This window comes from Diadema antillarum, unplaced genomic scaffold, assembly GCF_040938485.1.
Source record: "Diadema antillarum isolate AM-2024a unplaced genomic scaffold, OU_Dant_1.0 seq00001649_RagTag, whole genome shotgun sequence".
Taxonomy (NCBI): Eukaryota; Metazoa; Echinodermata; class Echinoidea; order Diadematoida; family Diadematidae; genus Diadema; species Diadema antillarum.
The window spans coordinates 66,769-94,737 of NW_027272350.1; the positions used below are offsets into that span (position 1 = coordinate 66,769).

At 37.2% G+C, this 27,969-nt stretch overlaps 1 protein-coding gene and 1 long non-coding RNA gene across 2 annotated transcripts; both read right to left on the reverse strand.

Moving 5' to 3' along the window:
* Positions 1–3,216: 3,216 nt before the first annotated feature.
* On the reverse strand, positions 3,217–27,515 carry LOC139711364 (uncharacterized). The gene is made up of 11 exons (XM_071623254.1): positions 26,673–27,515; positions 25,980–26,178; positions 25,226–25,304; positions 19,717–19,818; positions 18,337–18,453; positions 17,331–17,369; positions 12,438–12,548; positions 9,480–9,640; positions 6,806–6,923; positions 6,276–6,393; positions 3,217–3,346 (listed from the first exon to the last, which is right to left on the reverse strand). The coding sequence occupies exons 1-11, from the start codon at positions 27,451–27,453 to the stop codon at positions 3,276–3,278; spliced, it is 1,896 nt and encodes a 631-aa protein (XP_071479355.1). The 5' UTR covers positions 27,454–27,515; the 3' UTR covers positions 3,217–3,275.
* On the reverse strand, positions 13,393–16,225 carry LOC139711358 (uncharacterized). Its single transcript, XR_011709519.1, has 3 exons — positions 16,130–16,225; positions 15,014–15,085; positions 13,393–13,464 (listed from the first exon to the last, which is right to left on the reverse strand). It is a non-coding gene; the product is annotated as an uncharacterized lncRNA (long non-coding RNA).
* Positions 27,516–27,969: the final 454 nt, after the last annotated feature.

The following is a 27,969-nucleotide window of genomic DNA, read 5'->3' on the forward strand; positions in this document are numbered from 1 at the left end:
AAATCTAACCCCGTATAAATACACCTAGTTGGGCCCAAGGCCTAACTCTTTCCCAATCTGTCAGTTGGTCGATATAATACACTCTAGATCTTTGAGAAAGTATTCTTAGGCACTCGTATTCAATGGTATGTAGTTAATTAAATTGTGTATTCATAATCTTTAAATACTTTGAAAAATTATGCTCAGCATATTATACAAATGACGCACAGGTCTGAGTGCGTCAGTCGGAATTGTGTGCATAAGGTAACTATGGAATGCTTAACCCACGAGGCGAAGCCGAGTGGGTTTAGGCTAAATTCCATAGTTACCGCATGCACACTATATTCCGACTGACGCACGAAAAGACATGTGCGTCATCTGATTTATAGAATGGGTAATTTTCTTGTCAAAAACTCATTTTTCTATCGTGTTACCCGATGACAAAATTACTGGATGCATTTCCTTTTGGCTTGCCGTAAACAAGCATGCATCAGTTTTTACTGGACGCACGGCCAGCCATGCATCAGTATTTACTGGACGCATGGCCAACCTGAGTGCGCGAACGCTTGCTTAGTGCGCAAACCTTTGTTACAAGTACGCGTACTCTTGCTACAAGTGCGCGATAACATGTTTACCACACGGTGACTCAGCGTACGTAGCGTGCGGCCAGTAAAAATCAACACATAGCTCTCGACCAATCAGATCGCAGGATTCTCGCTACCCATTCTATAAAAAGTACAAAAGTGACAGAAATAAGCTGACATAAATTGACTTTGACTATGAAGAGACACAGATAAAAGAAGACACACAACATGACTACAATGTATATTTCTTATGCAGAAAGGAAACTGGAAACACACATTAACCCCCTGACTACTGAAACACAGTGGTTCCATGCAAAGTGCATGGGCGGGGATTTTAGATTCCTGCAGTCGAGAGGGGATGGGTTAAGAACATCTAAATTAGAGACTTTCCTCATACAGTCTGTAATGTATGTTTTGATCCATAGGAATGAGTGCAAAGATGAAAAGAATGAATGCTATCAACAATAAAAAGTCACGATCGCAACTCGATCATTGGGTATTATATAGTTTCAAAAGAATCTCTTTCTGCACTTCTAAAACACACTTTGAAAACGATCCGAAAAAAAAAGATTTGGGTTTTGTTTGATTTGAATTCATCATCTTTCTCTCTCTCTCTCTCTCTCTCTCTGAATTGACAAAATTGCCAAAAAGCATCAAAGTCTGTTGCCATAATCAATGGAAGGGTTTAAATGTTAACTATAAATCATGTTATAATCTGCTTACATTGAAAGATAAAGGTTAATGGTATTACACTGTATTTTCATAATGGGCAAAATTTCACACCACTGGAAAGCAACTGGTTGTGAATTAAATCATAGACAAGCTTGAGTTGGAAGCACTGTAACTGAACAAAGATGTTTTAGGAATGTGTACTTATACTTCAGAAGTATATGTAAAACATGTCCTGCAGTTTACACCAAAGAAATGCTAAAGGTCAGATTTGTAACAGAGTATTAATAGTCCATGTATCAAAATATTCGGAATGTGTGCTTATGCTTGTGAAGTATAAGTAAAAAATGTCCTGTAGTTTACACCAAAGAAAAGCTAAAGGTCAGATTTGTAACACAGTGTGTATAGTCCAATTATCAAAATATTTTTCTTTTTTTCTTTTACTGGGGTTACATGTGTGGAACATCATTTTCTCTAATGTTTCATAAACTTCGTGCTCACTTATTGCCTCTTACAAAATGATATAAGTCACATACTTGAAAGTAATACATATGACATCATAATCATTGAAAAAACATGGTAGTATAAATATAAAACTAGAGTATCTTGTGAGACAGTACTATTGCATAGATTAATAGCAGAATTTTGATCAAATTCCTAAAGCTGCAGATTTGACATTGGAAAGAGATACCACGACCAAATACTGATGAGATAATCGTAGAAAACATTAACAGACAGAAAGCTAAATTTTAACAGTAAAATTAGAGGTAGTAATTTCACTTTAGATCTCTCATTTTTATCACAAGCATTTATATGGGAAGTATGTCATCTCCTTTTAAGACACAATTCAATTTCTGTGTACAGTACTATGTCATTGTTCTCACATAGCAGTGACCAACCAACAAACTGCATCGCTTCCATTCTAAAAAAATTGAACTCCTTCAAATGCTCCATATCATATGCATAAATTTGATATTGCACCAAAAAACTGTTGATTCTGATATGTCGACTCTCTTAGCAAAAATAGCTAAATCATTGACTTCTAAGACGAGAAGATTACACATGTTATTCATGTAAACTCTCCACATGTATGTATGAATACATAATCTCTCTGTGATCAGTGGGTATTCAACTCTTAGTCTTCTAAACATTATATTTCTTATTTATTTTAGTCTTTTCATTGAATTTTGATATGGTACAGAGATCAATATTTACTAAACAGTTCATAACTAGCTGCACAAGTTGAAATTAAACAAACCCATACTGACAAATGCGAGAAAACCAAATAAAAACATTTTCGAGGGTGGAAGGATAATCAAAACTCAAGAGTTAACTGGACATAGATTTATGAAAAGATATACATCCCACAGAATCCACAACAGCAGTTCTCATTACTATATGATTCTAAAGATTTATCGCAATCAACATATCAACATTTTGTGAGTCCCCAGGTTAAATCTTTGACATGATAGAAGTTAACGGCAATGATGTTTTCCACTTGTCAAATTTACACCTTTCAGATCTACAGTATTAAAATAAAAATATTGAAGAATGTTAGTGATTCCATAAGAGTCATAAAGTTGGAGAAATGTTTTCATATGTCTTATCATATTCCCAAATTAGTAACTAATGATAATGATAATGAATAACATTTATATAGCACTTAATACTGATGTTTCTAAGCACATCAATCCAGAAAAAAAAAAATTATGACATAAAAATAAACTAGTATTCATTTCTATGCGTAAAAGTTATATGAATATACTGTAAAAGTGGATATTTTCGCGCGACTAATTTTTCACGCTTTGCCTGGTAAGAAGAGTTTCGCGTGTGTTTAATTCCGCGGAATCAATACACCAAGTATATCAACATATGGCAAGCAAAAATATTCGCGTGCTTTTATTTTCGCGCTAGTTTCTGGTTGCGCGAAATGCGCGAAAATTTCCACTTTTACAGTAATGTGCAGTTGTCTAGGCCCACTTTGGAGGGCAGAGAAGTCCACAAGTAAAAGAAATAGAACTCATCAGGAAAAGATATTATCGGCTACAGTTCTGTGTGAAGATGTTTTTGATTTTGTGTCATCCACTCCTTCCCTTCTTCCTGCCAGCGACGATCTGATTTTGGGAAGAGAAAAGTCAAGAATTAATAAATCAATAAATTATATAACAGGGGTGTTTTTGTCACTACACTTTTTTTTTCTTTGAGGGAAATCTTAACCCTAAAAAGGCCGGGGGGGGGGGGGTTTGAATCAACCCCCCCTCGACATTTTTCGCGACTACGCCGCCGCGCGAAATTTTTTGACCGCGCCGTTCACTGACTTTTTACTTTCAAGTCTTGCGCATCTTTTGACACCATTTTCGCCAAAATCGCGCATACCGTTACGACGCTGCACGACCTTTTATACATGCCTGTCAGACCGAAAATGGCTCAAAAACGTGATTTTGTGTATAAAGTCTATGCAAATGGAGTTTTCTCTTCTTATTCATAAAGATATGATTATTTTCACTTTCATAGGCTGAAACTAATTAATTTTAGCATAATTATGCTTGAAATAGGTTCTGTCATAAATTTTGCGAAAAAAAAAATGATAAAACAAAAGTCGAAAAAACAACGAAATACATAAGAAATTAATAAAACAATAAAATATATAAGAAATTGATTTTGATACCAAATTTTTTTCAAGCACATTGTTAGGAATGCTACAAAGAATGTTATCACCAAAAATTAGGATTCTAGGAGCTTTGATTTCTGATTTAGAGCAAAAAGTATGATTTTACGCATATATTAGCATAATTAATCATTATGACAAAAATTTCCATTTCTTTTTGTATAGTTTGGTAGATTACGCCACAGGTAATATATGTGCCAATTTTCATGGTGATTGCGCTAGTGACGGTCGAGATTTCGGGGGGGGGGGGGGGGGGGTTTGAATCAACCCCTCCCCGGCCACAGAACATCCAAAAAAGCCCGGCCTGGTTAGGGTTAAAAAGAGATTATGTGGATAAGCAAAAACAAACAAACAAAAGCAAATGAATAGATTAATACAGTCAAACCTGCCTTGCCGGCCACCTGTATATGAAGAGTTTGTTCGCAAAAACCGATAAGTCCATTTTTGAAGATTTTGAAGTACGGTCTCTGTCATAAAGTACAAAATAATACCTTTTAAATGATATACTGGTCACTACATATAAAGGTACATTTTTGAAGTTATGGTCAAAAGAAGCAAAAATTTTCTTATTATTCTTTTTATTTTTCTTGACATTTAATCGCAAATATCTCCATTTGGCAAATATGGACTTATCGGCTTTTGCGAACAAACTCTTCATATAGTGGTCATCTGTCATATATGGCCAATAAAAACAATTCCTTTTTAAGACAGAAGCCATGTTAAAGACCCTGTCTATAGTTGTCACTTCTTTCATCTATTATAAAAATAGACAGGTTTGACTACATTTCACTTTCAAAGAGACAGTGTGCCTTAGAGAAAGAGAGAAAGAGAGAAAGAGAGAGAGAGAGAGATAGATGGAGGGGGAGAGGAAGAAGTGAAGTGTTTGTTCGCAAAAACCGATAAGTCCATATTTGCCAAATGGAGATATTTGCGATTGAAGGTCAAGAAAAACAAAGAAAATAATAAGAATTTTTGCTTCTTTCGATCGTAACTTCAAAAATGTACCTTTATATGTAGTGACCAATATATCATTTAAAAGATATTGTTTTGTACTTTATGACAGAGACCGTATTTCAAAATCTTCAAAAATGGACTTATCGTTTTCTGCGAACAAACTCTTCAAATACAAAGATGGAAAGAGGTGGAAAGTGGATAAGGGAATATAGAAAGAGAGGGACAGAGAGTGAGAAAAATAAAAGACAAAGAAGTAGTTTCACAGGACAGGGAATATTACAAGTAGGTCTGTAGTCTGGAATCATTAAAGGGCAAGTCAACCTTCATATACATAAGGATTGAGAGAATGCAGCAATAGTGGTAGAACACATCAGTGAAAGTTTGAGGAAAATTGGACAATCCGTTCAAAAGTTACGAATATTGTAAGTATCTGCGCAGTCACTGCTGGAAGAGAAGACTACTACAGTGTATGATGTCACATGCGTACAAATATATAAGGAAAATAAAAAGAGAATTTCACAAAACTTTACTTTTTAAATAAAGTGCACATTTCTTCGACTTGCTACTGACGTATGTTAAGGGTACATGTAATGTTATTCTCCCTGCCTTCTGAAAGAGAGAAGTGGAGTGTTCTTTTGTTAGGCACGAAAAATGGAAATATGTTGAATTTTCTTTATTCTTTCTTTATATTGTTGTACTCATGTGACATCACAAGCTATAGTAGTCTTTTTATCCAGCCGTGACTGAGCAGAAACTTCAAAAATTAATAACTTTTTTACAGATTGTCTGATTTTGCTCAAACTCTCACTGATGTGTTCTACTAATATTGCAGCATTCACTCAACCCACATGTCTATGAAGGTGAACTTGTCCTTTAAAAAAACTCAAAAAAATGCTGGTTGAAAGCTTGCATCCAAAATAAACTCTCTGACAATGAAGGTCACTATGTCATTCATAAAAAATAAAAAAAAATCATTAATTCCTACAAAAAGGTTAACAGATTTGATAATCTATTTAAAACCCCTTAATCTTGAATGGAAAAACTACACAGGTAATTTCAAATGTGTTTTTCTAGACAAGTCTTATATTAATCATGAATAGAATTATGAAATCACTCCATAATGCCATACTGTTGTTGAGCGAGACATATGATTTCTTCTGAAAACCTTTAAGGTTGGTTTGAAGGCACACTACTGTGGACTCTTGTTATAATTAAGTCTCCAGGACAGACAGCTACATTCTTTCATTATATCGAAACGTTGTTATAACTGAGTAAATAAACAATGAAAGACATACATGTAGAGCAGATAATATTGAGGCCTGAATTTTTACTTTGTTGTATTAAAAGAGGAATTTCGTTATAACCGTGTTCATTATAAGGGGAGTGCACTGTATTTATTACATCACGGCAACTTCACTCACCCACTGCTTCATGTTTCATCTTTTTGCTGAAAAGCTCTGAAATCTCTTCCATACTCTGCTGAAAGTGATCCAGAGCAACAACGTCTTCATTGTCGGTATGGACCAGTTTAGAAAACACCTGAGGATAAATGAAACGCCCCAAAACAGGATCTCAATGACCGTCTATAGTCGTGGATAACTTCAGTTGACCCTAGACATGGATATAACTTCAATACTGTAACCCTTTCCTAAATATGAAAGGCTTGGACCGTTCGGCATCACACTTGTTTCCTTGTAACATTATTACAAACATCATGTAATACCAACAAAAAAAAATAATCACTGTCAATAGATTAAAAAAAAAGTGCAGCCAGATATGATCACAAACATGATACTGTGTCAAAATTACACAATTGTATTGAATGTTCTTCAGTGTTTTTTGTTTGTTTGTTTTTTTCATTTTCCTCAAGGCGAAAGCATAGCTCCCCTTTGTGAGTGATGCATAGTTCATTTTACAGGATCAGAAAATAAAAGCATGATTCCATTCTCACCTCATTTCCAATCTTAAAAGAGCCTCCGATGTTTTGATATGCGATGACAAATTCTTGTCTGGTGATACTGTTCTCGCCAATCTTTTGCACTTCTTGTGTGACTTCTTGCATGAGCATGCTTCACATAAAGGCAGAACAAACAAAGATCACAACTTAATTATTCAACTTTTCTTTTGACACGACTACTCATGAACATATTAGATCCTGCTTCAATCTTGCATAAGCATGTTTCACATGAAGGCAGAAACAAAGAAAGATCTCAACTTCATTATTCATCTTTTTAGAACATCCGCATGGATCAAATCATGTATTTCTCTGTCACAGTTATTCCCAGTATTAAATTCCTCTCAGGTGATAATTATTCTATTCATTTGGAAATAATACTTTATTGCTTTGTGAAAAAAATAACTCCCAAGAATTTTTTTTTTTTTTTTTTTTGGGGGGGGGGCTTTAATAGCATGAAATTCAAATTCAAACTCAAATGAAATCTTATTCCTAATAACACATCATATTTTGCATTAAATATTGACAACTGAAATTGGAATCAAAACACACACAATAAATCTCATGAAATAACTTGAACTTTGGCATGAAAAATACACTTTTACTTTATGGTGATTGAAGCTGATGGAAGTAGCTGCAGTTGTGACAGTCAGAAAGTAAAGATGTTCTAACCAGAGTAGTAATCAATGGTTCTTCACTTTTTCTTTTCAGAGGCTGCAACAATCCAAACAGAGTATTGGTACATCTATTTTCTTTAAATTCTCAACCAAAATTGTTGGAGTTCTTTTCCAAACGAACAACACATCTTGCGTCAGCTTTCTCTCCGACCTAATTTATCTCTTAATCAAAGAAAAACCTAAGATGATATAATCATGTTGGAATCTGTGGAAAATGTTCACTGTTAAAAAAACAATTCATCCTCTATAAAATAATGGTCCCTCTGTGCAATAAATTTGTGGTAACCACTGTTTTGTTTTGTATTTTTTATGAGAGGTTTGTGAAAACACTATATACACATTGTACGTGAGACTTTAGTATGCCATGTATACGTACAGTTAAACTCGCATAAGTCGATCTTCTCGGGACTGAGCAAAACACATCGGCTTAGGCGAGTTTCGACTTGTACGTAAGTCGAAAAAAAATCGACTTACAGTTACACCACGCGTACACATGTATAATGTACATGTAGGCCTATGTTGTCTACTCTGGAGCCGAGAGCTGGAGCGGTGTGCCCAATATTTGCCCTTCAGCAAGACACTTTATCCACATTGATGCAGGCCAGGGCTCCACACTAACTTTTATTTGGGCCACCAAAATGATTGATTTTTATTTTTTGGTGGCCCGAAAAAAAAAAAACCAAGCAAAACTAAATCGGTCCTATTTTGGCATCTTCCGGAGCTGAATGTTATTGTTATTTACTTTCGAACGTAAAAGTAAACATCCGGCATTTATTCTATCATCAGACGAAGTTGATTATTATTGTTATTCATTTCCGAACGTCAAAGGGATAATTTGACATTTACTTTAGCATCTTCCGGAGATGAATATTATTGTTATTTACTTTCGAACGTAAAAGTAAACATCTGGCATTTATTTTATCATCGTATGGAGTTGAATATCATTATCATTCATATCCGAACGTCAAAACAAACATTCGACATTTATTTCAGCATCTTCCGAAGCCGTATTTTATCCTTATTCATTTCCGAACGCAAAATCAAATATCTGACATTAATTTCAGCACCGTACGGAACTGAATCTTACCATTATTCATCTCCAAAAGTATAAGCAAACATCCGACATTTATTTTAGTATTATACGGAGTCGAATATTACCGTTATTCATTTCCAAAATTAAGAGCAAATATCTGACATTTATTCTAGCATCTTATGGAGCCGATTGTTACCGCTGTTCATTTCCAAAACTGAAGGCAAACATCCGGCTTTTTTTTTTTTTTCGGTGGCCTGGCGTACGTTTTTGGTGACCCCGGTCGCATATTAACCATTCGCGAAATCGTGATTCAATTCGCGAAAAAGGCATAGATCGCTATACTCGGCAGGGGCTACGTCGTCCTTTCACCAGGTCTGGGTTACTGAAACCAAAATCTCGCGCGAGTTCTTGCGTTACCTATCATTAATGTCAATGAAACATCGTTAATTTGCGCTTGGGATCGTTACTCATCGTTACTACAAACGTTAATTTTCCCCGATCATTAGTTTGCGTTACTAACGATTCAGGTGAAACCGCTTGCGTTAATGAAATGTTAAGTGGTTAATGTTTATTAACGCAAAGTTTCTTTTGGTATATACTGTATGCAAACAAAAACTGGCGTCTCGTCATTTTGACAGTGATTTATTACACAACAAAATCTTATTTGACTTAGGCACAGTGAATGGAATGGTTTTTCCGTGAAAGTGTTCTTGGAATTTTCTTCGACTTAAGCGAGTATTCGACTTAAAAAATTCGACTTGTGAGTGAATTAATACACGTAAGTCAATGAGGAAAAATCGGGACTTTTAAAAATCTTCGACTTGCGCGATTATTCGACATATGCGACGTCGACTTAGGCGAGTTCAAGTGTACATGTAGAAGCTCTAAAACTCTGACTTTAATCAAAGTCTTTCAACATCTTCAGTAGATAACCATTCAAACGTGTCTTGTAGTCACTTACCCTATATCCTGGGACTCAAACTTGGCATACTCATATTCCTCGGTATTGGCTGGGTCGCTATCGATGATATTAGCTAGTGTTTTCAAAGTCTTTAGGCTCAGACCGGTCACCTCTTCACAAGACACATATCCATCCTTATTCACATCGAGGAACTCGACAACCTATTTTGGTCAAGAGAACAAGCATACATGTACAAAGAAAATCATTGACAAACTAACAAATAATAATTGCATATTCATTATTGCTATGTCAATATAGGCCTCTTCTTAAAGTATTTGTTTCCTAAAAAGCACTGGAGTTACTGACATACATTGTAATCATGTTAAAGGACAAGTCCACCTGCATATACATAAGGATTGAGAGAATGCAGCAATATTAGTAGAACACATCAGTGAAAGTTTGAGGAAAATTGGACAATCCGTTCAAAAGTTACAAATATTTTAAGTATCTGCGCAGTCACTGCTGGAAGAGAAGACTACTACAGTCTATGATGTCACATGCGTACAAATATATAAGGAAAATCAAAAGAGAATTTCACAAAACTTTACTTTTTTAATAAAGTGCACATTTCTTCAACTTGCTACTGACGTATGTTAAGGGTAATATCATTCCTCCTGCCTTCTGAAAGAGAGAAGTCGAGTGTTCTTTTGTTATGCGAGAAAAATGGAAATATGTTGAATTTTCTTTATTCTTTCTTTATATCGTTGTACTCATGTGACATCACGAGCTATAGTAGTCTTTTCATCCAGCCGTGAGTGAGCAGAAACTTCAAAAATTCAAAACTTTGTAACGGATCGTTGGATTTTGCTCAAACTCTCACTGATGTGTTCTACTAATAATGCTGCATTCACTCAACCCACATGTCTTTGAAGGTGAACTTGTCCTTTAAATCTTCTTATCCAGCAATGACCGCACACAAATTTAATCACCCTCGAACAGACGGTCCAATTTTCCTCAAACTTCATTGATGGGTACAATTAATATTTTTGCATTCACTGTATCCACATCAATGCTTCTGGGGGGAGCTTGCCCCCCCCCCATACTTTTTTGCACCCGTACATAGTAATACATAGGGTGTTACCACTTTGCCCCCCCCCCCCCACTTTCTTTCTTCTTTTTTTTACCCAAGAGTGGCACTAGAAAAATAGAATGAAACCTCTGAGAGCGTGGTAAGGCCTTTGTTTTTGTGCTGACGACCCCTTTTTTGTCAGCTGAAGAAACCCATGAGTGGCATCAATGTTGCACTGAAGGGTTTTTTTTTTTGGCTTGTTAGCTCATAAAACCCAAAAGTGCCCCCCCCCCCCCACTTTTGAAAAAGTGCCAGCGGCCATGTTTATATCTCAGATGGTCACTAAAGAAAAAAAAGAATACTGTACTGCATAGCACAAAACAAAGCATTGCATTTCTGTAATGTTGTCATCGAGGAAGTTTTAATTAAGTTTCTGAAGGAGAGACAACTTTACATTTTGATTTTAATGTATCAATGGATCTGGTTTGTTGCTCATGAGATGCTGTATACCAGGGCTCGACACTAACGGTGGCCCGGTGGCCCGGGGCCACCAAAAATGAAAGTCGGGCCACCAAATTTTTAAAAAGGGCAAATATGGTGGCCCGCCTTGGGCCACCAAAATTTTTTGAAAAGTATGTCAATAGATTCGTAACTTTTGCGCCGGAAATTAGCAGTTAAATTTATTTAAATGATGGATGAAAAGGACTGAATGTGCCTGAGAATGAGTGTTGCGAGTTTGTTGAGGTTTATTTATGAGTAGATATGTCCAGCTTCCAATTCTTACTATGATAAAACTTAAATATTTGACTCATTCAAAAAAAAAAGGACTTTTAATGATTTTTATTGTTTTTTTTCGGGCCACCAAATTTTTCTCTCGGGCCACCAAAAATTTGAAATTGACGATTTTGGTGGCCCCATCGGGCCACAAAAAAAAAAAGTTAGTGTGGAGCCCTGTGTATACAAGAGTTGGAACAAATTACTCACGAGCCTATTCACTAGCATGGATTTGAGAATAGCTACATGCATGTACAGTGCACTTCCGTTATAACAAACACAGAGAAATGAAAATTCAGGCCGCAACAATTTCCACACTATGTTTTCTTTTTATCATTTATTTGTTTGGCTATAATGAAATTTTGATATAACTGAAGAAAACCGTCAGTCCTGAGGACTTAATTATAACAGTAGTCCACTCATGATGCAAATCTCTCGTTTGAAGAGGCTACACCCCCGTAAATAATGCCAGTGTATATCTTGGCAATCAATGACTTGAAAACCAAAGATATAAAACACCTGTTTCTTGACCCTGGCCTAATCTAAGCATCAGTCATCGCCACAGCGCCACAGGGGGGGGGGGGGGGGGGGGGGGGGGGGGGGGGGGGGGGGGGGGGCACCGCGAGAGGAGGAGATTGTTTTGGTTTTGACATGGGCTATGTAGCTCCATGGTGCGTGTGTGTGTACGTGTGTGTACGTGTGCATTACACATTGTCAGCACCGGCAAACTGGCAATGCTCTCCTTCTTATTCCTGTATTTTCATTATTTACGGGTCAATTTTTTTCGTTCGAAATGTAAAATGGATGACCATAGAATTTCTCAATAGAATATAAAATTGAAAACTTTAGAAAGGATAGAGAAAATTGAGTTCACTTTGAATGGTCTGCCACAGGCAGATATCCTTATCATGCTCTTACGTAATACGACAGCTGCTGTAGTCATTAAACCCTGGCTTGGCCTCAAGGTTTGTCACGCCTGAGCAGAAAGTTAATTTGCAATGGACAAATACTTCGACTCCTAACTCTCAAACGAAGAATCGTTAGGGGGGTATAGCACCCCATCAGCTTCGTTAAAGTGGGGTCTCGCCTCAAACGAGGGATTGACGGCATGTGTATCCAGATGCCATGACTGACCATGACTAAGTTATGGATGACTAGGGTAAATGTATGCCCACCTTCTCAGCAATGTCCATGATGGCATCAGCATTGACTGCTTCTAGATCTCCGGTCTCCTCCTCCTCCTCCTCCTCCTCATTCTCCTCCGGTGCTCCACACTGGCTTTCCCACTGTTTTCATCGACATTACAAGAAATCAAAGCAAGGTACATGTACATTGTAGCAGGTTGGTACATAAGCACTTGCCTGATTGCCTGAGGCAAGCAAAAGTCACATTTGGGCAAGTGTTTTTTTAACAATGAGAACAAATGCTTGCCCTAATTGGGCAAGCAAAGATTTGAAGCCACCCTTTTTTTCACTTATTCTCCCTAACAAACCTACAAAGTCAACCATACAGATGTCTAGAATAATGGTTCTTCAGGGATGCAAGACACTTTATATTTGATTTCAGCAACTTTTCAACACTTGCGTGAAGAAGCCCCAATGCAATGCAATGACAACACTTGATTGCACCAAGTTTGTTAATACTCCATTGCATTTAAGCGTGTGAGTCAGTGTGCGCTGTTTGTTCTAATAATTGTGTTTTATCAAGCCCTTGACTTACTCATGATTTTCTATCTTATTTCCTTAAATTTTGGACTTTCTTTTCGGTCAGGCAAAATCAATGTTTGAGCAAGTGTTTTGCAGCAAATTTGACAATCTGCTTGCCTGACAGGGCAGGTGGAAAAAAAAAAGAGAGTTATGTAGCACCCTGAAATTTGAGTTATCACAATTAATACAGTATTATTTGAAATAGTGTGATTCAAGCAGTGCTGCGAATAGAAAATCCCAGTGTTGAACTGTACACACTGTCCCAAGTCCTTGGGACAGAAAAGGTCAATTAACTTACCTTATGTCATTATTTCATTGAAATAGGTAATCGTAAAGCTAAGATATATCTTGATCTTTAAAAGAAGAAATGATTTTTAGTCTGTTGTTTCAAGATTTCTTGAGGAAGTATGGCATTTTGTCTCACCTGCTCTTCCTGATCAAACATTTCTTCTGGATATTCACCCTCTTCGCCACCTTGGAAATCACCACATCCCTGCTGTGTCATAAAATAAAGAATTAAAACAATTATAAACATAGAAATCGAGAAGTTGAAACTTTGGAAACGTGAAAATAATAATGATAAGAAAAATATGAATTTATATTGTGCTAAATCCACTCTGTAGAGTACTCAAAGCACATACATATCATTATGTGTTGCTTGAACAATTACACAATTATCATTAAACATATTAAAATGGTACATTGAAGCCTTCTAAGTGGTTGCTTGTTTGTTTGCTTTTCTTTGTTGTACAGGTGGCATAACTCCGTATACAGTGCACTCCCGATATAACAAAATGCTCGGGACCGACAGTTTTCTTTCGTTATAACGAAATTTCGTTGTAACCGAACAAATACAATATATAACGAAAACAAGGAAGCCACGGATATATTATATTCTGTTTGTTGAACACTCATCATACACTGGAAAGCTTTGTGAACAATAAAACAAACAATTATTCAATTTCAGATTATTGTATTACAATAACGCAAGTTCCCCTCGGAAACTGCGTTACACATGGAGCAAACACAAAGTGATGGGACGCGTTCGCCCATGCAGAGACGCTATAAATGCTTGTTCCGCTACGTATTTTCGGAAGCCATCCACATTTCGTTATAACGAAGCACATTTCTTTTGTTTTTCTTTGTCAGTGGTGCTTAGAAAAGACTTCGTTATAACAAAAATTTCATTATAACCGTGTTCGTTATAACCGAATTTTGTACCATAGACTTTAATGGCGATAATTTTGGGACCAGAAGTTTTACTTCGTTATAACGAAATTTCGTTATAACCGTGTTCGTTGTAACGGGAGTGCACTGTATTTATATAAATGGTTTCATATCTGTGACAAAAATTTGTATCGTGGATAAAATTACTACCACCAATGACATGAGAACGATTATTTAATGCATTTACTTATCTTGCCCAATGTTGCACTTTTTTCAATTGGTCATTCTATATTCATCACTGCAGCTACTGTTTCATACGGCAAAATGTTCAAAGATTAAAGGGATGGTACAGTATTGGTGGAGATGAGAATTGGGCTTTTAACTTTTTGCGAGATACCAAGAAAACACTATGATATAGTACAGAGCATACCATTTTAAGAGGAATTCAAAGTTTATTTGATGAAAATCGGGTTTGGAATAAATGAAACATCCAAAAACAAAGTAAAACATAGCGATCGAAATAAAGTGTGGGTACCACACTTTATTAGAATCGCCCTTTTTTGGATATCGCCCTTTTTTGGATATCTCAGCCATTTCAAAATCAATTTTCATCAAATAAACGTTGAACTCCTCATAGAATTACATGCCCTTTCATATTTCATAAGAGGTTTCTCATTATCTCACCAAAAAATGTTAGAAACCTTAAATTAGGTCTCAACCAAAACTAAACGATCCCTTTAACTTACCTTATGTCATTTCATTGAAATAGAGACATTGGGTAATCGTAAAGCTAAAATATATCTTGATCTTTAACAGAAGAAATGATTTTTCGTCTGTTGTTTCACGATTTCTTGAGGAGGTATGGCATTTTGTCTCACCTGCTCTTCACGATCAAACATTTCTTCTGGATATTCGCCCTCTTCGCCACCTTGGAAATCACCACATCCCTGCTGTGTCATAAAATAATGAATGAAAACAAACATAAACATAGAAATCGAGAAGTTGAAACTTTTGAAAGTTGAAAATGATAATAATAGGAATAATATGAATTTACATGTATATTGTGCTAAATCCACTCTGTAGAGTGCTCAAAGCACATACATATTATTATGTGTTGCTTGAACAATTACATGATTATCAATAAACATATTAAAATGGTACGTTGAAGCCTTCTAGTGGTTGTTTGTTTGTTTGCTTTTCTTTGTTGTACAGGTGTTATAACTCAGTATTATAGTTTTCATATATGTCATATCTGTGACAAATATTTGTATTGTAAATACAATAATTACCACCAATGACATGACAATGATTATTTCATGCATTTACTCATCTTGCCTAATGTTGCACTATTTTTTCCAATTGGCCATTCACTATTCATCACTGCATTTTCTGTTTCATAAGGGATCATAATGTTTGAAGATTAATTCGTTTTTGTCTCCTTTAGGGTATTTTACCTCCTTTAATCCTTAGGATTATTGCAGGTATCAGCCCGTTTTTTTTTTTTCATAGCTGTAATCACTCAACTTTATCCCGCAGGACAATATCTTGTGTATCTATTCTGTTTTACTCTGGTTTGAATATGTAGTTATCAGACACTATTCTCACAGCATCTGGTCTGTCTAGTCTACAAATATTTCCTGTCATGTCCAAATATGGACTGCCTTCAAATTTAGTTACAGCCCGTTCGTGCTGTCATGTTTTGTTGCATTCACTTCATTTTACTACGGCCTACTAGGTTTCTCATCAGCAATGGGACTGCCGTGGTATTATTTTTTTGACAGTTTAAAAATCTGACACGAAATCCATGGCAATCACAGCCTGTCATATTTGCCCGTCCCGTCCCCACGCATTGTCTCACATCAATCCCGTTTTGTCTACTGTGCCCTGAAAAGTGATTGCAGTAAGGCCACAGGGGCATGATGACATGTAGCACTAGACCTGTAATGTGTCTAGCTGCATCAATGTTAAATGCACACTCCAAAATATTCACTTACTCCGTCCTCTCCAGCCGTGAAGAGTACGTATTCATATTCCGCCTGTTGATCAATGGTGCATACGCCATTTTCTTCACCTTCCTGGTACCCCCATAACTCCAGAATGAAGTTTGGAAGAAAAACACAATAATCCTTAACATAAGCCAGGAATGGCAAACTCCATCACTATATCTTTAGTGAATATGATATTGATTATGATTATGAAAATGATCATAATTTTACATTCACAATGTCAATTCTAATACTAATGCTACCTATGATGCTAATGACAGTGGTATAATTAATCATCTTCATCCAAAAAATGAATATTCAAAAGCATTACTCGGACCTACTGGTATTTTCTTTCTCTGCAATTACAAATAACCACCATTGCAATTATTATGATTGCTATCATGACCATGGTAATAACAGCAATAATAAGTATTGCATATGTTGAGTCGTGAAAATATCTACGGAGTACTTATTCTATTTTACAACATTCTCAATAGTAAGTCTTCAAGAATACTGCCTTTCACTTCTCGCATTTACAGTTTTAAATATTTCCTCACACTTGAAATTAATGTCCAGTGTATTTCAGAAAAGAGAAAGCTTCTTTTTTTCAGTATAAGCACAAATATTCAGTTAAATCATTCCTCTTGGCTGGTGTACACAAATCTCTATTGTGTTTCTGAGCTTTAAAAATAATTTGCATTCAAGAACAATTGGGCCCTGATTTATGAAGAGTTACATGTGATTGTATAGTTGATTTCTATCATAAGTCTATGGCAGCATGTGTGGTAAAGAAATTTATGATTGATCATATCTTGATAAAACAAGGCCTTGATCTGGGTTTCACAATATGGCACACATAAACATATTTTCTAACATTCATCCTAGGGGACTAGCAAGAGCCAACAAAAATAAAATTTTTCTTAAAGCAGACTTCTTTTGCCATGCTACACAACGGGCAGACGGATCTTCACTTTCTTTATCCCATCCTAATTGCCAGATTTCTTAATGTTTGATCAAATCAAGCTCGAATAGATGATGCAATTTTCAACGGCCTAAATGCATACAACAGGAGACAATAAAGAGTTTGCACACTCTGATATGCCTATCTCTAATTCGCTTCAATTTAAACTGTAGATGGACTTGATTCCAAACAACTTTAGTGTATTCAGCCCATTTTCTCTGGAAATTACAGCAAAGTCTTGATACTTACACCATCTTCATCGTCATCGAATTGATCCCACATTTGTTCCTGGAAGTGGTGACAAAGATGTTGAAAGAATCACAAGTACATGTATATTGGTGTCAAACACATTAGACTATCATGGTTCTCCGAAACTATGAATGCTCTAAAAAAAAAAAAATCAGCTAATATTGGCACTGTGACTCTCTACTTCTCAGAAAATTCTGGGTAAAAAAACTTATCCCATCTTCCTATTAGATTTTAAAAGTAAGTTTCCTCTTAAATCCAAGTCTTCTCACTGAAAATAGCACAAAAGTACTGACTACAAGGTATACACAAGCATCGGTGCAAGTGTAAAGCACACAATCACTTTAACAATTTGACTCTTTTGACATAACTTGGTGCACAAGCAATGAGTGCATTTTCATTTATTCATGTCTTTCTCGCTTAATGAAAGAGCGTTGATTTATTTATAGTCTCCTTCGTAAGGCAGGGGGACTATCAACCTTGATGTAAAAGTCAATAACAAGTCCAGTGGAATGTGTACTTTTTCATGAAAAAGATAATCTTGTGAAAATCCCTTGATGCTTAATTTACATCAAGATGCACTACCATGACATCACACTGTAAAACATGGAATGTTCGCATGCATTTTGATTTTGCAAATTTCACGAGAGCAGAGTTTCGCAAAATTGAAATGCACACTAAAGATCGTGTCTACACTCCATGCATTGAATGTAAGAGGCAACTAGCATATATTTTATGCTGCAAATAAGGCCGTCTGGTTTCTATTCGCAAAATTTCATGCCACAAAAATATTGTTTTACAGTTGAACTTGTTGTAGAGCCTTCTTATCAAGCAATGAGGGAGTGTGGATTCAATCAAAACTATAAAGACTCATACCTTATATCTCAACGGGTTGTCTGATTTTCCTCAAACCTTACCGATGTACTCATCTTATTTTTCTGCATACACTGAATCACCATTGTAGTTTTGATGTCAAGTGTTTGGGGTAAATTCCCCTTTGACGTCTTACCTCTTCCATGTTTTCGAGTGCACAGCTGCCTGATGTTCCATCATCAGGATTTATGTCACCTCCTTCATCTCCTTCTTCTTCTACTTCTTCTCCCATTAGATATCCATCCTCTAAATTCTGGTTTCATGAGAAGAATAAGACAAGATTCAATCTTAAAGGACAAGTTCACCTTCATAGACATGTGGGCTGAGAGAATGCAGCAATATTAGTAGAACACATCAGTGAGAGTTTGAGGAAAATTGGACAATCCGTTCAAAAGTTATGAATTTTTGAAGTTTCTGCTCACTCAGGGCTGGACGAGAAGACTACTATAGCTTGTGATGTCATATGTGTACAACTCTATAAAGAAAGAATAAAGAAAATTCAACATATTTCCATTTTTCTCGCATAACAAAAGAACACTAAACATCTCTCTTTCGGGAGGCAAGGGGAATAATACTACCCCTAACATACGTTAGTAACAAGTTGAAGAAATGTGCACTTTATTCATAAAGTAAAGTTTTGTGAAATTCTCTTTTTATTTTCCTTATATTGTTGTACGCATGTGACATCATACACCGTAGTAGTCTTCTCATCCAGCAGTAATTGCGCAGACACTTTAAAAATTCATAACTTTTGAACGGATTGTCCGATTTTCCTCAAACTTCCACCAATGTGTTTTGCTAATATTGCTGCATTCTCTCAATCCTTATGTATATGAAGGTGGACTTGTCCTTTAAATTGATACTTTATGGATTAACGTGACGGCGCCATAGTTTGTGTTATCATTCATTGCTGCGATATACTAAAGAACTCAAATTGGCAACTGTACGCAAATTTGCATGTTTCCACATCACAGCATGGCAATCTTATTGTATTACATAATATTTTATAAATGTTGTATATACTCACACAAAAAAAACAGACAAAATGTACTATGAACAAAATATCACCATTCCAGAGAAAATATCTGCCTCCCAGGGTAACAGAATACATACATGTAAAATTTCAATATCATGTGCTATGCTACATCAACTCTTCAAGGCACAAAACATACAGATTGTAATTATCATGATCTCTTGTGAATAGTTTTCTTCTACTATCTCTTTATTCCTTAAGATAAAAATATTAAGTCATTTAGTTACAGAAATCTAGGACATGAAGTCCTCATCATTACCTTGGTCAACCACTCGAAGTTACGCAGTATGTTAAATTCAAATGCAATACAATATGTATATTCAAGTTCACAGGATATATCACTGGTGGAAAGTTAGAATGCAACATATGACTGGATACTATGTTATTTTAAAGAGACATCGCCCTTCTTACATGGTGCTCCAATATCATGTTGGATCCCATTTTTTTTGAAGGGTAACTGAGTTACATCTGGCCAACACTTACCTCATCTTCATTTTCTTCATATTCGTCTGCTTCTTCACCATAGAAATCAACATCACTCTTCTTCTCCTCTTCATCTTCATCTTTTGAAATGTCATGATACTCCTGCACACAATAAGTGATGAAAGAAAATGAATCAAATATGTCTAATATTCAAATGTGAAGCTATTTCCTGTCAGAGGAGGATAGATGTTTTACCCTTGATTTTGTTCTGCACCACCTCCCCACCCCCCCCCCCCCCCTTCAATCTGTACTCTACCTTATTTACGCCCAAACTAGGGCGTCCCAAGACCTCAGACTTGGGCAGGAGCTGTAGAATGATTTTTAGCCAATCACAGAGCTCCTTACTGGGACTCAGAAAAATAATCTATGCAAAGAAATTAATTTTAGAATGTCTCTTATTGGCTAAATCACCTATCAGGGGTTTGAGCCTGCGGAGAAACTAATCAAACCCAACATACTTTCTCTCTAATAACATATTTTTTTCAAATACAAGAGTCATATGGTGATGTTGATGCTCATCAGAGTTTAAAGTGTACCAATATATCCTGGAAATCAAATTTGTGTACAGTTAGAATTCACAAAAACCAGTTATAATTTAATGTGATAGCCCCTGAAAGTATATTTTGATAAAACTGATCATATCTCTATAACAATTTGGCACTCGTGCTCCATGCATTGAAGTTCTGCTCTGTAAGCGCTGGTACTGATGTGTGTGCATCTTAATTATAAGCGGGCATTTTTACAAGCAATATAGATTCCTTGTTGATCAGCTGGTCATGGGCACACATTGCATATATCACTCTCATTCAAGACGTATCGAAAAGACACATTTTGAATTATATCGCAGTCTTTCAACTGAAAGAATTGGGTGATCAATTAGTCTATTACAAGTCATTTTTGTTTTTCTACACTCATAAAAATTTGCATTTAAACCCCAAAATATAAAAATTGGACTGACAAAAACTTACAATGTATGATATTTTCCAGATGGAATGTCTACAGTATATCACACAAATACAACAAACATAAAACTCAGGGTATTGATACACTTTCACCTTTAAAATGCCCTGACACTCCGCCTAGAGGCATAATTTTCCATTTGCAAATGAAACAAAAAATCCAGCATTAGTGCTTTAAAAATAGTTCCGAAATGTGTGTTAGATATAGAAACAACCACTGTAAAAATTTGAATCAGTAAAATCGATGTATCGATAAAACCGAGTATTGATAAAATCAATAAAATCAAGTATTGTTGAATATACAGAATGTTAACAATAGTTATAATAAAATATTTTCCAGACTAAACCGTCTACAGTTACAGTTTATTGAGAAAAATACAGATATCTCCTTATATTTTAGGCTACTGGTATATCACGAAAATTTTATAAGACAGGATGTTTTGTGGTACGACAGATCTACATGTACACATATGCATTAAATGTCATATTGTGGTAATGTGAATGATTTTCACAAATCTTAACAAGACTATTTTATGAATGGTTGATCGATTTTGCCATCCAGGAGTACAAGTAATAGAATGACAAATTTGTTTCTCCCATTAAGGAAAAATGTTGGTTATATCCTGGGGAAGATATAATTGTGAGTTATATTCATGTTAGTGGAAGCATAGTGTGCTCTTCATTTCTACACTTATATCAGCTGACTACTGAATTTGTGTGTTGATATGAAAGCATGAATATTCATCATCCTCATGAATATGCATGACTCCCAGGGTAGTCATTCAAGTGTGAACATAAATGTTCATACATCACAAAAACTAAGTTCTTTGGTTGTTTGTTCATAAGTTTGTAGAATTATTGTTTTGTAAACAATGATTCATCTGTATATAATAGTTGATTTATGTTACAGAGTTTATATGAAACAGTGGAGTTTAAGAGTACAATGCAAAGAAGTTTAATTGTACAAGATGAACTGTTCACTCTGTGGAGCAATATGGAACACTGAGAGAGCTTCAGTAGTAGCCAAGTACTGAGAGGTGGAACCTCCCAGGAGCTCAGGAGAGCTGAGTAAGTTTTGTAGATATTTCTTTTATTACTTCCACTACATGTGTGACTTGTATAAGAAATTAAGCACAGACACATCCTGTGTGTAGTAGCCACATACCAAGAGAAAGGTACCTAGGCATGTAGCAATTTGTTTTTGTTGTTTACAGTAGGTTCAGCTCCGTTGTGTGTGTAAGCGTAAAATGTGCCTAGTGTATACACACGCACACACAGGAATGTTGGTTCACTGCACAGCAGTCAGAGTGCATTGGCATAAATGTATCAATTTGAAATGTATCATTTTTAGATCTAGGCATTCTTGCAGCATGTGTGTATGAAGCTTGCAATACACTATACACTAAATTCATAATCATAGATAGTATGTGAAGCTATGAATGAAAAGTGCAGTGACAGTGTGGGAAAGAATTTATGGCAATGTTTATGTTGACAAAAAGGGGAAAGACCTTTTGCAATGTTTATATTAGTAACACAGTGAATTGTTGCTACTGAGTAGTATGTTAGATATAGCACTACACAATATGCATAATGGTTATACAACTTGCACATTGCTAGATACGATTGTTAAAGAATATCTATATGTGATATGTGAATAATTTCTCAATATATTCTGTATAGATTTAGATGAGAAATTAATGTAAAAAATGTTAACACGAGAAATATGTGTTTTGTAATATTGTATAGATTTTACATATAGGCTTAAATGTAAATTGTTATCTTTTCGTAGATGAAGGACTTGGTTACTCAGCTGGTTGGAGAACCAGTACGATGAGGAGACAGTTGGGTGAGTCAGGATGGCTCGATGGTTCATATATAGAAATTACAATGTACTTTCTTGACAGAATACAGTTTATGCTTTTGTGTTTCACAAAATGAATATGACAGAATGTTAAAGCATGTTATTGTGAAATTTTGTACAGTGTTGATGCATTGAATATCTCACAGAGAAGAAAGAATAAGTTCCATATTGTTTTATTGAAATTGTACACTGTATGAACAAAGAAATCAATACTCTTAGCATATTGTCATGCTGTTTCTTTGCCCTGTTTCTGATTTCTTTAAATCTCACAGGGGTCTATTGTAAGGACAAGGTCTGGGGAAATTACAGAATACCGGTTTTGCGTCATATAAATTAGCGGGGAAATTACAGAATACCGGTTTTGCGTCATATAAATTAGCATATTGGTGCGTGTAAGAGCCGCCGGAGGCGGGGCCTTCGGCCCCGCCTCCGGCGGCTCTCCCTTAGAGATGAATTTCAGCCCGAAGGGCTGAAATTCATCTTTCCCGTCGTCTGGGGCCCCCAAAAAGCCCGGGAACGGAACGGCCGTCAAAAAGTAGGTTGACCACACAATTTTTATGAAAATTGCGTGGTTTCGGAGGAAAACTGCTCTAAATCAAGATAACTCGAGTAAATCGTCGATAAAGAAAATCGAGCCGATTTTGACGGAACTATTTTAAAGGTGATGACGTCATCACAGCTAGCAGCTCTTCTTCCTTTCACTCTTTTCGACACAAGTCATTCACGATCAATCACACTACACACTACTGTAGTTTGGCAAGGCAGCGCGTATACGCGTATTGTCAAGAGACAAGTGCGCACTCAACTGCTATACGTATTGTACACTGTACTAGTAAACATGCGCGCGTTCTGCAGACTCAATACGCGCTACCACTGCACACGTACGCATCATAAGCTGTTGTGTGTAGGTACTGTTGTACGACTGCATAGAGTCAACATGGTGGGCTGTCAAGAGCACCCACACAGTGCGTAAGCTTTATTGTTAAAGCTAGCACCAGCCAGCATTTAGATAAGTGATTGTTTTCTAGTCTCACCTAAATTGCTATCGATTTCTAGGATACGGACTATCCTCAACTCCTAAAAACGTGAGTATTCATCGTAAATTCGGGTAAATTTTAACGGCTAGTCTAGACTAGCATCGTCAGGATCTAGAACTACATTATTCGGGGGACACCCCCGAAACCCCCGAGAACAACGTAAGATACCACACTTCTCACCGCACAGATCAAAGAAAACACACGTAAACAAATGCAATCGTCGACAGCCGAATCACGGGCCGTATCGCAGATCGGATTAATATTTCAGATGGTTGCTATCGGCAAGCGTGATTACGCTCTTTTCAGAGCGATTTGCGCTCTCCGTGATTGGCTGCCGGTATTCTGTAATTTACCCCAAGGTCTCTTCTCTTGTTTAGAGGTCATCTCTTTTACGAGTGAACAAGGTCTCTTTTAGAGGATCATCTCCTTTAGTGGACGTGGTCTCTTTCAGAGGTCAACGTGTTTACCATAATGTTCAAGCGGTCCATTGCAGTCTTCGAAACAGACTTTACCACAGCGTTTACCAGTTCATATGTTTGACAGTCGTCAAGACAGTCTTAGGTCTTTGTGTTACAAGTTTTGATCAAGAGTTTGTTGTTATCAAATTAAATTCAGCTTATTCAGTTATATCCTACATGAGAGTGAAAGTGTAGTGGTTTTACCGTCCCACGTGAAAGCCGGACTACGACAATATCTTGACAATTTTTCATATAACTGTTCCCAAAGGTTAACAGGACCTTTAATGTACCAAGCTTTTTCATCAGTATATTCAGTAATCTGTTGAAACCTATTACCGGTAGGGGAAAAATGAGCAAAGAAAATGGGATTCCATCGGGATTCGAACCCGAGACCTCCGGATTGCTAGCCCGGTGCTCTACCGACTGAGCTATAGAAAGCCCTAGTTTAGTATTCGTCCCAGAAACCCTTAATTCTCAATGCTCGGATGGTCAGAAGCTATAGCAGTGTGTTTGTGTGTGACACACACGCACACACTGCTATAGCTTCTACTGACCATCCAAGCACTAAAAATTAAGGGTTTCTGGGACGAACACTGAACTAGGGCTTTCTATAGCTCAGTCGGTAGAGCACTGGGCTAGCAATCCGGAGGTCTCGGGTTCGAATCCCGATGGAATCCCATTTTCTTTGCTCATTTTTCCACTAATAATTTATATTCTTTCTGGTCAGTTTATTCTGTCTTTATTTGAAACCTATTAGCGGTAAAGTTAGCAAGCTCTTTCAGGCATAGCTATTCTCCCCAGTCCAACAGGATGGCTATGGTAACACAATAGGGATTAGGGAGATTAGGTAGTCTCTATTCATTAACACTTTATAGTTTCCAGTCATCTGCACCAATAATAGAGAAGAAAGCGCTCAGCCAGAACCAGGAGGGATTTCAGAATTGACTTTAACACGTTGAGGACGGTCTGATTTTGCTACAACATGCATTTCCCATAGACACCTGCCCAAGTATTCTTGGGACTCGTCCTCAATGGGTTAATACTTGATAACATGTCTGTGTGCACCAATTTTCTCTTTGTTGGAGAATTTTTTAGTTTCACATGTTTTCACCTGATATTGCACACTCCAGACCACTATTCACTACAATGACAGTGTGCTCGACAAAGTAGAGAGAGAGAGAGAGAGAACTTCACCTTCATGAGAAATTCAAAGATGGCGTCAATATCCATCATGCCATTTTCAGCTCCACGACACCATTCCTTGATCGTGTCACTAGGAATTAAATCACATCACACCAAGGTTAGGGGGTAAAACGCAAATTTATAAGACCAGCTTCTAGGAGAAATTGTCTTGTTGATACTTTTGTGATCATACAAATACATGTAGATTAACAGTGATTAACTGAGATAGGAGTGATCGACATCTCAAAAAAGAATGTGATCACAAAAGAAAAGACAAACTATCACATACAGGCTGATGGTTTTGAAATCACATGGGTGTAGTTGTGATTGGTGTTCAAACACATATATTCTTTAATAGCTATCACATGTTTTATTAGACACGGGAAACTGGATCAGACATTAAACGTCATCATTTTTATCTGCAACATCTTTGTAAAGATGCTTGTGGCATTTTGAAGTGAGCGTCCACAGAGGCCAAATGGACATCCTTGAGAGCCTTTACTTGGACATATTTGGAAGACCCAAGTCAGGTGAATTACGGTAATTAGTGTTGTCATCTTACATCAACATGCATGTTTGTATGTGACTTTTCTGTCGAAGACTGCATTGCACTGATACCGCATGTTCTCCACAAACTGAACTTTCCGCTGCCATACCTCCCTTGATACCGGTACCTTTGCTGATTGTCATTACACTGATCAATGGTTCGATAATAATTTGACACCAAAAGAATCAAATCAAACTGAATAGGAATGTCTGCACTCACTTCAGCTCAAAGGGGTCTGTGTCCCCCATGGTCTGTTCGCCGTAGCCATCGTACGTGAAGACCATTTCCATTTCACTGAGCGGCTTGTAGGAGAGTGTAGCGCCCTCACAGTCTGAGAGATCCACCTCCTTCAGCCGAGAGAACAGGAGAGACACTGCCATATTGCGAGAGCCGTAAGACCGAACTTGGTGCCAGTAACCTGCGAAACATAAATATCATACGGCTATATATAGTGACAGATTCAAAATGACTTCCACATAACACACAGACATCACTTATATTATCATTGCATAATTGCACTCTCACCCTTGGACTTCATAGGTGACTCTGTTTATAAACCTCACAAGAACTAGAATTAACTTTGCAAAAGATTAAATGTAACTTGTCACAAAGTAAGATCTTTGTCTCTGGTATGCTGTTCAACATTGTCTCTTTTTTCATTTAGAGTGTCTTATCAAGGGGCAATATCATGTTGATATGATAGGATCAATGATTCAAAAGTGTTTTCATAGCTGCCTGATTTCTACCAGTCTCTTCCACAGTTATCATTCTCAGGTGTCTAAGCTTTACCATTTCTTCAGTCTCCAACACCTACGTCTTCTGCCCCCAAATTCTACTCCTTAGATGGAAACTTGATTCTCCACATGCCATGAGTATCTGAGAAGCAATGTTACCATGGAAACTGGATGTTACCTTGAGGTAGGAAGATGCAGTCACCGGCTGTCACATTGCCATGCGTCCATGGAATGTCAGTAAACTTGGGAAAGGTCAGCAGGTCCACGCTGTCTGGGTTCAGGAGAGCGAAACCTCCGTAGCCCTCGGCGGCCTCCTTGGCAATGGGTATCTTGTCCTCGTGGTCTGGATGGATGAAGATCCAGTCCTTGGTGCCGAAGAGGAGGCAATTGATGGCGTTGTCGGCGTCGCGGTGCAGGAGGCTCTTCGTTCCGCCGCTGCTGAACCACAGGTTGGCCTCAAGGAGGCGCTGGCTGAACGTGCCGCACGTCATGAACGGTGGCACCGACACCTCCGTGGACATCGGGTCGGGCAGCTGGGAGACGACGTAGGCGTTGCGGGATTGGTAGGTATCCAGGAAGTGCTGGAGCGTGTCCTGTCCAACTCCCTTGTCTCCTTCCGGGTAATACTCCTTCTCTGCCTTTGCCTCTATCTTCACGCGAAGGTTGCCGTAATTGCTTGAGAGGTACTCATCCGTCCATTTATGTCTCGCTGCGAAGTTGTCGGACATCCCCCGAAAGAGAACGGGCACTCCGTTCTTGGCATACTTTTCCCAGAATTCCTCCGGAGTTGGGAGAGCGTCAAGGATTTCTATGTGGCCATCCGAAGGTCTGTGCCTTCCAAGAACCTCGAGGTGTCCCTTCGGCCACTGGGTCGAGTTATCTGTTGATGTCTCTATGACAAAAGTCAAGAGGCATGCCAGGAACCAGGCAAGAGATGCAGCCAGTCTGTCTGGTGACATCTTTCAATCAGGTGCTAAGAGTGCTGGAACTGTGATAAAACTAATGTGTTGCTGCTAGGAGTTATTCCTGAAAAGAGAAATATAGAAACAGTGGTGCATACTCATATTGCAATGTACCGGTACCGAAAATTTACTCCATTAGAAGGGCTATCACATAGTAATGAATGATATATGACCTACATCATGGCACACAGGTGATATATTTTAGCTATCTATCACATGTTGCTTTCAGATAATAAGAATGATATTTCACACTTCAAATGAAAGCAAGCATTAGTCAGAAAAAGCATACAACATACCTCTCATGTTACTACATTATTACCTGAGCCATTCTTGTGGAAACCGCTTTGTAATGTACACAGCAAGAACTGTCCATGCTTTAATGAACATGTCAGAAAAATTTGATGTTTTAGCAAACTAGCCTATTCCATGACTCAGAGAGACAATGTAACTCTGTGTTTTACTCACCATATGGAATGTATCAAGCGTTGCAAGTCTGCTGATTTGGCAATGAAG

What these genes read in the sequence shown, in the direction of transcription:
- LOC139711364 (XM_071623254.1), bottom strand. Translation starts at nt 27,453, where the DNA reads ATGTCACCAGACAGACTGGCTGCATCTCTTGCCTGGTTCCTGGCATGC. An exon ending in ACAGACCCCTTTGAGCTGAA is followed by an intron (nt 25,305 to 25,979) that starts GTGAGTGCAGAC and finishes TTTAATTCCTAG; the next exon opens with TGACACGATCAAGGAATGGT. An exon ending in TTTGAGTCCCAGGATATAGG is followed by an intron (nt 6,924 to 9,479) that starts GTAAGTGACTAC and finishes CTTTATGTGAAG; the next exon opens with CATGCTCATGCAAGAAGTCA.